General features: G+C 39.5%; 2 protein-coding genes across 2 annotated transcripts; both read left to right on the plus strand.

Annotated features, from left to right (window-relative positions):
• The first annotated feature begins 5 nt into the window (after nucleotides 1-5).
• Nucleotides 6-5,932, plus strand: LOC137891655 (sialic acid-binding Ig-like lectin 5). Its single transcript, XM_068736382.1, has 9 exons — nucleotides 6-131; nucleotides 588-649; nucleotides 971-1,369; nucleotides 1,641-1,961; nucleotides 2,669-2,950; nucleotides 3,037-3,318; nucleotides 3,451-3,562; nucleotides 4,055-4,124; nucleotides 4,486-5,932. The coding sequence occupies exons 1-9, from the start codon at nucleotides 40-42 to the stop codon at nucleotides 4,909-4,911; spliced, it is 2,046 nt and encodes a 681-aa protein (XP_068592483.1). The 5' UTR covers nucleotides 6-39; the 3' UTR covers nucleotides 4,912-5,932.
• Nucleotides 5,933-10,539: 4,607 nt separating this feature from the next.
• On the plus strand, nucleotides 10,540-12,435 carry irgq2 (immunity-related GTPase family, q2). The gene is made up of 2 exons (XM_068735809.1): nucleotides 10,540-10,595; nucleotides 11,090-12,435. The coding sequence occupies exon 2, from the start codon at nucleotides 11,092-11,094 to the stop codon at nucleotides 12,229-12,231; it is 1,140 nt and encodes a 379-aa protein (XP_068591910.1). The 5' UTR covers nucleotides 10,540-10,595; nucleotides 11,090-11,091; the 3' UTR covers nucleotides 12,232-12,435.
• The last annotated feature ends 25 nt before the right edge of the window (nucleotides 12,436-12,460 follow it).

Raw genomic sequence — 12,460 nt, forward strand, 5'->3', positions numbered from 1 at the left:
AAACTTCCTTTAAAATTGTTGTAGCACAAAGAGGAACGAATGACAAAAGAGAGGAAGAGTCAGTTCAGAGCAGAGACACTCAGCAGAGATCACTGTGGTGAGAAGAGAGCAGGAGAACAAGACAAAAAGAGGTAAAACACAACCTTCACCTTACTTTTTAAATCATATTTCTAAATTATAAATGAAGACTGTAGAAGTCATTCTCTACTGACTAATGTCATAAAATGCTTTTTAGAATTCCTTGTTTACTTGTAAACTAAAGTGTGCATTTCATTGTGGTGGGGGGGGGGGGATTGTAGATAAAGCTTCTTCAGATAATTTCAGTTTATTTATTTATTTAGCAGTTTTATGGAACAGATATTACAAAATCCTCGGAAATAAACCATTTTGTGGGAATCACAACCCTGAAGATGATGTTAGCCACATGTATCAATGTCACTACAGAAAACGTGAACCTGCAACATCATGTATTTGAATCTGTGCTGTCAACCGTGGAGATTTTTCTGCTCCAGTTTCATAAAGTGAAACATTTGAATGTTTGTCCTTCTGAAAGGAAAAGACACTGACTGTCTCAATCTTCAAATCAGGATGTTTGTTCTCATCTGGACGACTCTGCTCTTCTCTGTGAGAGGCTTCACTGCTGTCACAGGTATGTATATATTTTATTATAATCTTGTTGTGATGACAACAATAAAAGAGATGAACAAAATAGATAGCAACAATATTCTGTGATAAATGTCCTCATTAGTAACATTACTCAAAGCATCTATTGACTAATTTGGGAACTTTGGGACTGATAGATGTAATTGCATAATATATAGAATATTTGACTTGTTTTATTAAGTATTTATTGTAAATGTAATGTTGTCGCAGTAGAAGCGTTTCTTTACCATTTATTAAATATCATGGAGTATTATCAATATTTAAATATCTCCTTTCAATGTTTTTGTCTCACTGTTTCCATTAACAGGTGCATCAGTGAGGGGACAATGTGACAAAGACGAATGCTGTATCGCTCTCAGTGAAGGAGAAATAACAGCAGAGGCTGGACTCTGTGTTGTGATACCGTGTTCTTTCACCACTGCTGATGGCTTTACACCCAAACATATAGTGTGGTACAAATGTGAACCATCTAAAGAAAGATGTGAGGATTCAGACATGATATTCCACACTAACAACAACAGCAAAGTTCAGTCTGGGTTTATGGGACGAGTTTCACTGTTGGAGCCTGATGTGAGTCAGAAGAACTGCAGCATCATCATCAATGACCTCACTGAGTCAGACTCTGGATTATATCAATTCAGAGTTAATGGAATCATGAAGGACAATAAATGTACATTCCCCCTAAAAGCAACTGTCTCTGTTAAAGGTATGAACAGCTACAACAAACACTTAAAGTGAAGATGTTCATTCTATTCAACATATTTGCTGTATTAATAGTCTGAATGGAATAATAATTAAATAATGTTTGGTATTTGTCGACCTCTGTGGGCAAACAGTAGGAACTGCACCAGGTCCTGATAAAACTCTGATTTAATGAGATGTTGAACAAAGTATCAGATTATTTCAGCCTGAACTTAAGTGAATGGTGACCTTCAGGCTGCTCACCTGATTCCACTCATCGACTGCTCTCCCTTCAGGTCTGACCCTGAAGCCCACAGTGATGATTCCTCCTCTGACAGAGGGACAGCAGACCACACTGACCTGCACTGCTCCTGGTCTCTGCTCTGGATCTGATCCTAAAATCACCTGGAGGTGGAGAGGAGCAGGAGAGAAGGACTCTCACATCACAGGAAACATCACTGCTGTCAAGACTGAGAATCTGACTGCCGTCACACAGAGACACAGCTCAACTTTCACCTTTGACCCTTCAGCTGAACAGCACGGCACCAACGTCACCTGTAAGGTCAGCTTCACCAACAACATCAGTACAGAGGAGACAGTGACTCTGAATGTGACCTGTGAGTATAGCACATACTGCACTTTATTCTCACCTTTACGTTGTCATGTCATTTTTGATGGTTTTATGAAGTTTGTTGGACTTTACAACCTCAACGGTGTTCTTGCAGAAATGTTGGGAATTTGTGGCTTTTAAAACATTGTGTAGATAGATTTGAGGTGAATTAAGATCTGAACAATGACACTGGAACAGCCACACTTGTCATCCTTAACGTGCCAAAAGAATATTTTGTACTGTACGTCTGCACCACAAAAAAATCTGAACTACACCCTTCCTGCAGGTTTGTGAGAAGGTGTTATGCTTTAGAAAGTAACCGCAGTGAAACAATCAGAAAATATTGTTTCATTCTTCTGATTTATGGCTTTGTTCTCTCTATAGATGATCCCTCTTCAGTCACTTTCTAGCTCGCTTGACTATTGCTTCGGTTTCTCTCTCTCACTCGCTCGTTGAACCAGAAAGAAAAGCAACTGACAAAGTGAACAGCTTTTCATATATTTTTATGCTTCCTGTTCAATATTTTGTGTTTGGATGGATGTTTTTTTTCTTACATATTGGGTTCTAAACAACATAATAATTTTATAAAAAATATTTCACACATATTGAGGTATTTTTAAGGCTTCCAGGTGGTTTTCAGCCTGGAGCCACATATTTAGGATAAAACATTTGTCTGACAAATTCTAAACGTTTGTCTAAAATTTTGTCTTAAAGATGTGAAGAAACCTGTGATCACCGGAATGACAACAGTTAAAGAGGGAGATGCTCTAAATCTAACCTGCAGTGTTGAAAGTTCCCCTCCTTCTGTTGTCACCTGGACCAAACTTGACTCCAACAAAAACCTGCAAAGTGAAAATGTAATCGTCCTGCAGAACGACTCTGGATCAGCCACTCTTGTCATCCTTAATGTGACAGCAGAATACTCTGGACAGTACATCTGTACTGCAGAGCACCAGATCACCACTCTGACTACACCTGCTGAAGTAAACGTGAAATGTAAGTAGGCTGTAGATGGAAAGATGTTCACTTTGTTTTACTTTATTGTTTGCTGTGTTGTTGAGGTTCTTCTTTTGTGTTTGCAGTTCTTCCAAAGTTCTTAAGTAGCCCTCCATGTGAGGTCCAGTCGGAGGTCCTGACTTGTGTGTGTATCAGTGAAGGGTTTCCTTTACCCACCATCACATGGCCGATGTTGGAGACTCCCTCTGAATACTCTGTCATTACCAATCAGTCAAGCCACACTGTCATCAGCTCCATTGTGTCTGTAAAACGCCGCAACTACACCACTGTTGAGTGTGTCAGCAGCAATGAAATCGGGAAAGCAAAAAAGAACCTCACAGTCAGAATAAATGACTTGAAACAAGATGGTAAGTTTTGACAAATACAAAACCTCCCTGACTCTAGACCACTACTTTATGACATTTTCAATACTTAATTTTTATAAATATGTTTCATCATGAAGCAGCAGCAATAAGGACTTTCGTTCCTCTCCATTCCAGATCCACTCTACGCATTTTTAATAACCTTCATACAGCCGCAAGCCATCATTGCGTTTGTGATTGGGATACTCCTTTCAGCAACCATCTGCTGCTTGGCCGTAAAATGCTGCAGGTACTCTTTTACTTTTATAACTGTGCATCTTTTTGACATCCATGCATTGCTCTTCTTTATTTATTTATTTATTTTTAATAAAAGTTCTAGGCATATTCATGTGTTATCAGTCATTAAGGACCACATCAGTGTTTTAGCATACGCAATCTATTTTACAGCAAATCATGAATCTTATGTTTATCAATGCTAACCATAATCCAAGGTATTCTGCAAACATTTTTGGTCTTCCAAAATAAAGGCATATGTAAATCGAATAATATATAAATGTAGTGTACATAATCAGTTTGCATAGGCTAGATACTTGCTTGAATTTGATTGTCTTGTGAGGATTGTGTCTTTTATTATATAGTGTTTTGGTAACACAACGCATATCACATGTGGCCTTTTTCATTTTTTATAAAACACTTTTAAGAGTGACTTTGATTCAATCATTATTGCTTGTTCATTGTTTATTTGTAACATTTGTTCTTGTTCAATACATTTCCTCCCCAGAAATAAACGGAAGAAGTCTGGTAATATGGCTGAAGCTCTGAAGATGGTGACGACTCAAGCGGTTCCACTGGTATTTATATTAACACAGCTGGCTACTACAGTGTGCAATATATTAGTTAAATGTTGATTAGTCTTGTGAGGAGACATGCATTGCCATTGTTTTTCTTTTGTTTCACTAATTTTCACACTGTCATAGTGCTCTTATTGTTGCACTGCAATGCGGTTGTAAGTATAGACTAGAAAGGACTGCACTGCATTATCGCACAGCAGCAATCTTAACTACAACTAAGATAAAAACAGTCATGATCATGTCAGCGACTTGTGGATAAAATTGTTTCAAGTGTTTCAGTAGGAACCAGTTGTAGCCTGGATGTAGAAATTTCATGTATCAGTTGGCAAATCAATTATAATTTGTGAATTCTACCTGACAGATCGATGCTGGTCAAGGAGTGGAAAATGATGGGACCCATGGCCAAGAGGAATCTGAAGAAGGAGCTCAGGCTGCTGGGCAATCGGCCCCTGATGGTGATGTGGAACCAAGAGAGGTGGAGTACTCTGACATCAACTTTTCCTTGATGAAAAGGAAGAGTCCCACAGGGGCAGAGGATACGCAAGAGACCACAGATACAGAGTATGCCGAGATTAATAAGAAGAAATATACAGAGGAGGGACAAGACGATGGCGCTGAGGCCAGTGAAATGTTGGAGGGCAGAGAAGAGGAGGAGGTGATGACAGGGGAAGATAAGGAGACAAAAGAGTGTATGTCAAAGGAGGAGGGAGGTGAGGATGTGGCAGTGTACTCAAATGTGGATGAAATAATGGGCGAGATAGACGGACTGTGTGACTTGGTGGAGTGACTTAACAATGAATGTTTCTTTAATTTTTTAAATTGGGGGAAGCAAGACAAAACACAACAAGTGATTGAGCGTAGACAGACGTGACATAGTATGCAGTGAGTCAAGCATTACATCAAACATAGCATGAGCTTTAGTGCAAGAGGGGGTCGATATAGTGCAGAAATTCATGTTTTAGATGTGATGCTGGTGTGTGAGGCCGAAGTAGATTTCCTTTTAAGGAAAGCGTGTGTACATGTTCATTGAAAATTAAACATAAATAATAATAATAACACTTTTTATTTAATAAGTGCTTTTCAAAAAACTCAGACACTTTACAAAGGGGATAAAATAGAGAGAATGATTTAAAAACATGCATCATAGAAATAGACAAATAGGTGTGTTTTGAGTGGGTTTTTTTGAGGTAAGGGAGTGAATCTGAAGTCTGTAGGTGACGAGGAGAAGTTTGAAATGGATGTGTGAATACATGTGTTGTCAGTACTTTCAGATTTATAAATTAAAAGAAGCAGACAGATGTTACGCAGAGGTGTGTTTAAAGGGATCTTGGCAGAAAGGAGACGGGATGACAGAGGAGACCTGAACAAATCAGATTAGACGTACCTCTGACGTCTCGCCAATCCTAGCGCTTGAAAGCTACACGGGGCAAAGCAGTTGAATTCACAATAACGTGGTACTGTCGCGCACAGTGCAGCTCTTTTTGTAATAAAGTGCACTTTTGTTTTGAACTTTTATTTAAAGCCACAATATGTGTAGCTGTGGCTCATGAAGTAAAGTGACCGAGTTGTCCAGTAATTTGCAGGGTGACACACTGAACCCTAAATGTTTCCATCATTTGTTCGATAATAGCTTATTTAAATGCATTTCTATGAAATATTCAAAGTTAGATCCCTCTTAGTGGTAATATATCTGTATCCTAAGTGCTCTGCTAGATCTCCAGTGCTTTTATGTTTGCAAGCGCAGCTCTGTTCTTTTTACTACTATTCAGCTTTGTGCACAAATAAATGCTCATTCCAGCAACAGAAAACGTGTCTGTTATTTTTTTTTCAGTACACATCATTTTGGTGAGGAGAATCAACCTTACTCTCAGTACTAGCAGTGAGTTTCATGCACAGAAAACACTGTTCTCACTGAAAGCTCATATCTCTTAGTAGTCCTCTCAAACTCTATGGCACGCACTCCTCTACAGGTTCAGTGTTCAATATGCAGATATAAAGTATACAGCAACAGATTTTGACAGAATTGCAGCTCATTAACCGAAGACAGTCGAAGTGTAGCAGCCCAATGTGAGAACAGGAAGTTACCAGAGACACTGAAATTTCTGCACATTGTACAAATACAGAAGTGCTTTCAAAAAAGCTGAAGCTAAAATGGAGGAACACATTCTGTGCGGGTATTTAATACATTTATCAGTGACACAAGATGTGTCTCAAGATGATCGGAGTCTTTTGTTCTTATTGAGTGGGTACTGCCATAGATGCTTTGTATCAGTTCACTGTCTTAAAAGTGGTGTATCAGCAAAATTGTTTCCCTTTCCTTCATGATTCAGTGTTAAAGGTACAACTTCCCCAAAGGATATATGATGCATATTGTGATACTGTGAGATTATAACTGCATGGAATTGTGTTAGTCTGACAAGAGGAGACAATACTTTGCATTAACGTTGTTTCCACAAAGAGGAAAGAGGTAGAAGAGTTCTGAGAGGAAGAGTCTGTTCAGAGCGGAGTGACACTGCTGAGATCACTGTGGAGAGAAGAGAGCAGAATCAAGAGGACCAGGTTAAACAACATATAGCTTCATATTTTTAAATGTCTTTCCAAATGAAATCCATCACAGTGAATGATTAGTTCACAGCTAATTTTATAAATTTGTTCAAGTTATTGTGGTTTGCTTTGGTCCCTGCAGAGACAATAGATATCAGTTGTTCAGAGCTGTTGTCGGAGGCCTGAGATGAGGCCCTTAGGAAAGTGGTAGTCAAGTGTATGATCAGTACAGAAAAGGTGAACATGCAGCATCCTGTATCTGTGCTCTCGGGTGTGGAGTTGTTTCTGAGTGTGATCAACCACACTTCCTGTATGTTTATTCTACACTTTTGTGCTTTTGAAAGAACTCGGTTTTTTTTTGTGGAGGGAGGGACTCAATCATCAAATCAGGATGTTTTGTCTCTCTGGGCAACTCTGCTCTTCGCTGTGAGAGGCAACAATGCTAACACAGTATGCAGCTTTATTGCACTCTTGTTATGAGACCAAAATCAAATTTCAACATCTATTTTTTTTTTTAACTGCTTAAGGCATTTTCAATTTAAACAATTTTGCACAGATAATGAAAGTCCCATTACTGTTGATATTTCCCTTTCACGCTCAAACATTGTATTGTATTAAAAGTTGCATCTCCAGGAGAATAACAGTGCTGTCAAAATGGATACTGTAACAAACTTAATGGAGCAGGGATACCAGCAGAGGCTGTACTCTGTTTTACTCTGTACCATTTTATCACTGATCCTCGCTTCACTACAAATGTACCAAACAGAACTGAACTGATTCACACACAATACCCCACATGAACAACACCAACCCAAATGCTCAGTCTGGGTCTGGAGGATAGGCGTCACTGGATCTGAGTCAGAGGAACTGCAGCATCATCATCAATGACCTCACAGAGTCAGACAATCGATCATATCAACTCAGAGTTATCCTGAATGGAACAACTAAAGGATTCACATCATCCTACAGCAACTATCACTGTAAAAGGTATGAAGAACCATGGGAAATGCTTTATATGTTCACTGACATGTTTTATTTTGAAGCTTAAACAAACACCAACATGTTTGGCTGTCCTCTATAAACTATGCAAAGCCTGTTAACCCTTAATATAATGTATGGCCTTTATTGTCCTCTGTGGGTGACCAACAGCAACAATACTGTTAGAGCGAGACTCATCTTACTCCTGCCATAACTTCTACTTACTGCCCCTTTGAAATACAAGGGAGAGTAGACTACATTAGTCCTGAAGTGATCAATAACCCTGATGCCTTCTCACCTGATTCCACTTACAGACTTGAGTACGTCACCCTGATTTTCTTTCTACTGTGTATTTTCTCCCACTTAAGACCTGATAGAGAAGCCCTCAGTGAGGATTCCTCCTCACACTGCACTTTATTCTCACCTTTACTTTTTACTATCTAAACTATCTTCGTGTTTAAGAGTTTTCTGAACTATGTATAATACAGTATATCATTTTCACAATAACACAAATGAAGCTCTGGCGCAAGTTCAGACAGGAAGACTATATTCTTTGCATGCCTGAGCCCGTAGTTTATTTCCCATACATCTGCCAATCACTCAATGCATGCTACCCTCCACATCCCCATCTCCGCCCAATCTTTGCAGATTCATCAGCTTCATCAACTCATTCTATCAACCTCATCAGCCACCATCACCACCAGGGTCTGGACTCCACGGGGGGGGGGGGGTTATATTGTTGCCACTCAGGGCAATCACAACTCGATCACAAATCTCTTCGTCGAGTTCAAGCGCCAAAGAATTTCTGTGTAACTCATTAACGCATCATTTGTCATAGTAAATGTTAACTACTAATCATTCACTTGTCTCTCCTGATTGAACTGTAAGAGAGCGTGAAGCTCTGAATCTGACCTGCGGTGTTGAAAGTTTCTCTCTGTTCCTCGTCAAGTGAACAAAAACCTGCAGATTGAACTGGCACTACCTTGCAGAACAACGCTGAAACACCTGTCATCCCCAATGTGATAGTAGAACATACTTGACATCTGTGCAGCTCAGTGTGTCAGCCAAAATGAAAATGGGGAAGATAAAGGAAACCTCATAATGTACAAAGTGGAACAAGAATAAGAAGGTAACCTCTCAGTTTTGAAATGGTCTTTCCTTTAATTCAACCATAATGAAACTGAACAGGATATTCATGGAAAGTGTGTTGTCACAGTGTGCGGAATAAGAAGCACTTTTGACAATTTGTTCCTCTTTATTCCAGGTCAAAACATGAAATTGTTAAAAAACGATTACACTGCTGGAAATTATCATTGCATTTGTGATTTTCGCTCTTCTTTCTGCAATCATTTGCTGTTTGGTGAGAAAATGAAAAAATTGAAATCTGTCCGAGACTCTGGAGATGTTGACAAGTCACAAGGATCAACTGGTATTTATATTTACACGGCTCACCATGTCATACATTAATGAAAGCATTAATTAAGGAGAGACCAGATGGAGAGGGCAAAGAGGACATGATTAGGGAGGATGAGGAGACACAATTTGATAGTGTTTTGGACCAACAAGAGTAGCTTGTATCTAAAATATAATTCTGTTGTATTACTTTTAGTATACACATTTTAAAGCTTACAATTGAAAACTTGAAAAATAAAAAAATCACACTTTGTAGTATTAGATGTAACTTTGTGTATTGAGGATGAAGTTTGTGCATATACGTATCGGAGCAGTTAAAACAGTCCGTAGCTAATTACAGACTATATATATACTGTATGTATATATATACGTATATACTCCATTGACTCTTTAAAGCTATTAACAGTTTAGAGGTACTGTGCACCTTTGGCTTATTTATTATCAGCAAAACAAGACTAATACATTTAATTCCATCTGATATTGGCCTTCAGATACATTTCTTAGATTTTGATTTCAAGTCCAGTTACTTTGTTTTTCGAAATTAACTCACATACTGTAAACCTGAATTCACAACTCTTCTGCTTTCAAAAAGACAGGAAACCATTGTGTGAGAGGATGTGAGCCTAAAATAGCATCCAGAACATCAACCAGGTGTCAGATGTTTTGCATTCTGGGTTCCTCTTAAAATAAAAAGAGAAGAAAGCAAAAGTGTGCAGCTTTACTCATAAGAGTCTCACATACAGTATGCATAAATCCCTCAACTTAATTATTACTACTTTGTTCCTCTTTATGGTCCTTCATAAGGCCTATGTGGATAAACACAAAATCCGTGTAACAGCTTTCAATGTCAATGAAAAGAAAATGAAACTGTAACATTGCTGATTGCACTTTCTGGGTTGTTTTCCAACCTTACACAAGTCTTCATACCTAAATTACAAAAAGGTAGTCTTTCATAATTTCATGGTGGTGGAGGAGGATTCCATAGAACTCCCATGGCTCAATTGAACAATGTTGTAAGCACCTTAACTATTCGACAATCAGGCTGCCCCATACCTCATCATTATGGACAGTGAGGAGAACAAAAGTATGAAGTAGTAAACATTTTTTAAGGTACTATATGGTCATACTGATGGATTTTGTCACCCTATCCTGTCTGGATAACGGTTGTGCTTATTATAAAGATTTTACCTTAATAATAATGTTTATTCATGTATGTTCATGTTTATTTATTTAAAAATGAATGGTAATCTAGCATTGATTGTGCTTGCGTCTTTATTTATATGCTCATAAATGTGTGTGCCTTCTTGTACATGAAAGCAAATAGCTTTACATTTACACACAGTGTGCATGAATGCGCTTTAAGTGATTTTGGATTAAGGCTGAGCTAACAGGATTAGAATGTTCCACTAGCTGGACGGACACCTTGAAATAGATCAACCTGACGCTGCTGGTAATTCAGAGCCGCCGAAGAATCAACATTTGACAACTGAGAACAAATACTTCAACCACAGGGCTGCTTCTCCTCCACATCCGCCGGTGAGTACGTGCAGTATTGGGTTGAATTGAAACTTTGCATTGCCAAAATGAATGTATAATTGATTGCTTTAAAAATTGCTCTGGCAATTCTTGTTCTAGAATTAAAACAGATAAATTGCTGTTGGAATAGTAGTAGCAATAAAAAGCCCAGTAATGAAAATCCTTATACCGGGAGGTAGTTGATGTGCAGATCTATCTGTTTTAATTCTGTTAGATATTTCTTTGATCCAGCATCCATCCCATTGTGTGTCTTTTTTATTGTTTCTTATTTAATTAACCAGTGGTGAAATATAATTAGCTTTAACATTTATTCTAGGATTATATTGCAAGGTACAATTGGAAAAGTTGTAACTTTTATTTTTATTGATATGTTAGATGTCATCATGTCTATTGTTACACTTACCAGTGTGGTAAAGTAGATCAGTTTTAATGCTTTGTTTGCAAATCTTTTTGTTCTGTGTTACAGTATATAAACAATCTCTGTCTTTTCACAGACATGGCTGATGTTTTCAGAAGCCTGAACCTCCTTGAGACCCTCAAAGAGTCCATAGAGCACAATAAGTTATCAGATGTCAAGGATGCAGTGGAAGATCTCCTGATCAGCAGGATCAACTTAGCTGTGATAGGGGACCGTGGGGATGAAAAGGCCACTTTCATAAACTTCCTACGTGGCCTCAGCTCTGGGGACGATGGAGCAGCTCCGTCTCAATCCCCTGTTTCCCCGGAGGAGGTGGCAGGCTACCCAAGCCCTAAACACCCTGACTTTCGCCTGTGGGATCTGCCACCTGTTCCATCCACCTCTCCATTTGAACCCGAGGGATACATGGACAGAGTTAAGTTCGCCCGCTACAATGCCGTCTTCATTACGTTCAACCAGGCGCCCCAACCCAACAGTGTGGAGGTGTTTCTCGAGGCCCGGTCACAACAGCGACAAACAGTGTACTTTATTCTCTTAGCTTCAGAAAAAGGCAGTGAAAAAAACCTAGAAGATAAGAGGAAAGCCGGTTTAGAAGTGCTGACATCACAGGGTGTGGCACTGCCTAAAGTCTACCTGGTGCGACCCTCCACTTTGGAGAAGTTTGACTTCCCCGGCCTGTTGGAGGACATGGGAAGAGACCTTCCAGAGATCCGAGCACACGCCCTTCTATTGGCTCTCCCGACGCTTACCTCCACCCTGGTCACCCAGAAAAAGGAGGCATTCAAAGCACTAGTATGGGCAGCTGCCTCTCTATCTGGTGGGGTGTCAGCTATCCCCGTTCCCTTTGTGGCCTCCATGGTGGACTCAAGTGTAGCAGTGCGGATTCTAAGCAAAGCACAATTATCTCTGTGCCTGGATGATGAATCGGTCGAGCGACTGGCCCGACAGCGAGGAATGGAACCAACAGGACTTAAAGTGCTGCGGACCTGTGTTCTGTCAGTGGAGGTCACTAAAGGTGAAGTGAAAAGGCGTCTGGCGGCGGCAGAAAAGGACTTGGCCACGGTTTCGTCGAAGCTGGTGGAGATGGCGATGCCCAGACATGCCCGTTCTGCCAGCCGCTCCTTCACTGCCATGCTGCAAGCTTTAAACGGTGCCATCGACGAAATGGCGGCTGATGCCGAGAAGATTGTGGCTGCTGCTTTTAGAGAGGGGAAGTGAAGTCAAATGTTTTTGTCTTTGTGTAAGGTTTCCTGTTTGTGTGGTTTCCCTATACTTTAATGTTTTGCAATATGAGAAACACACTATTTACACAGTACTTCAGAAAACTTTTGAAAAGTTTTCACTCTTTTTGATGAGCTTGAAGTACTAATGGACACTGTACATGTTGTGTAAGCATGCATCCTGCAAATAGATGTAAAATACTGTAAGTGCTGATCAGTGCCTGTAA

Source organism: Cebidichthys violaceus, unplaced genomic scaffold, assembly GCF_023349555.1.
Source record: "Cebidichthys violaceus isolate CVI_PGR_0920_01 unplaced genomic scaffold, fCebVio1.0.p SCAF_7, whole genome shotgun sequence".
In the NCBI taxonomy this organism is placed as follows: domain Eukaryota; kingdom Metazoa; phylum Chordata; class Actinopteri; order Perciformes; family Stichaeidae; genus Cebidichthys; species Cebidichthys violaceus.

What these genes read in the sequence shown, in the direction of transcription:
- LOC137891655 (XM_068736382.1), top strand. Translation starts at nt 40, where the DNA reads ATGACAAAAGAGAGGAAGAGTCAGTTCAGAGCAGAGACACTCAGCAGA. An exon ending in AGTGACTCTGAATGTGACCT is followed by an intron (nt 1,962 to 2,668) that starts GTGAGTATAGCA and finishes TTTGTCTTAAAG; the next exon opens with ATGTGAAGAAACCTGTGATC. An exon ending in TTGGCCGTAAAATGCTGCAG is followed by an intron (nt 3,563 to 4,054) that starts GTACTCTTTTAC and finishes TTTCCTCCCCAG; the next exon opens with AAATAAACGGAAGAAGTCTG.
- irgq2 (XM_068735809.1), top strand. Translation starts at nt 11,092, where the DNA reads ATGGCTGATGTTTTCAGAAGCCTGAACCTCCTTGAGACCCTCAAAGAG.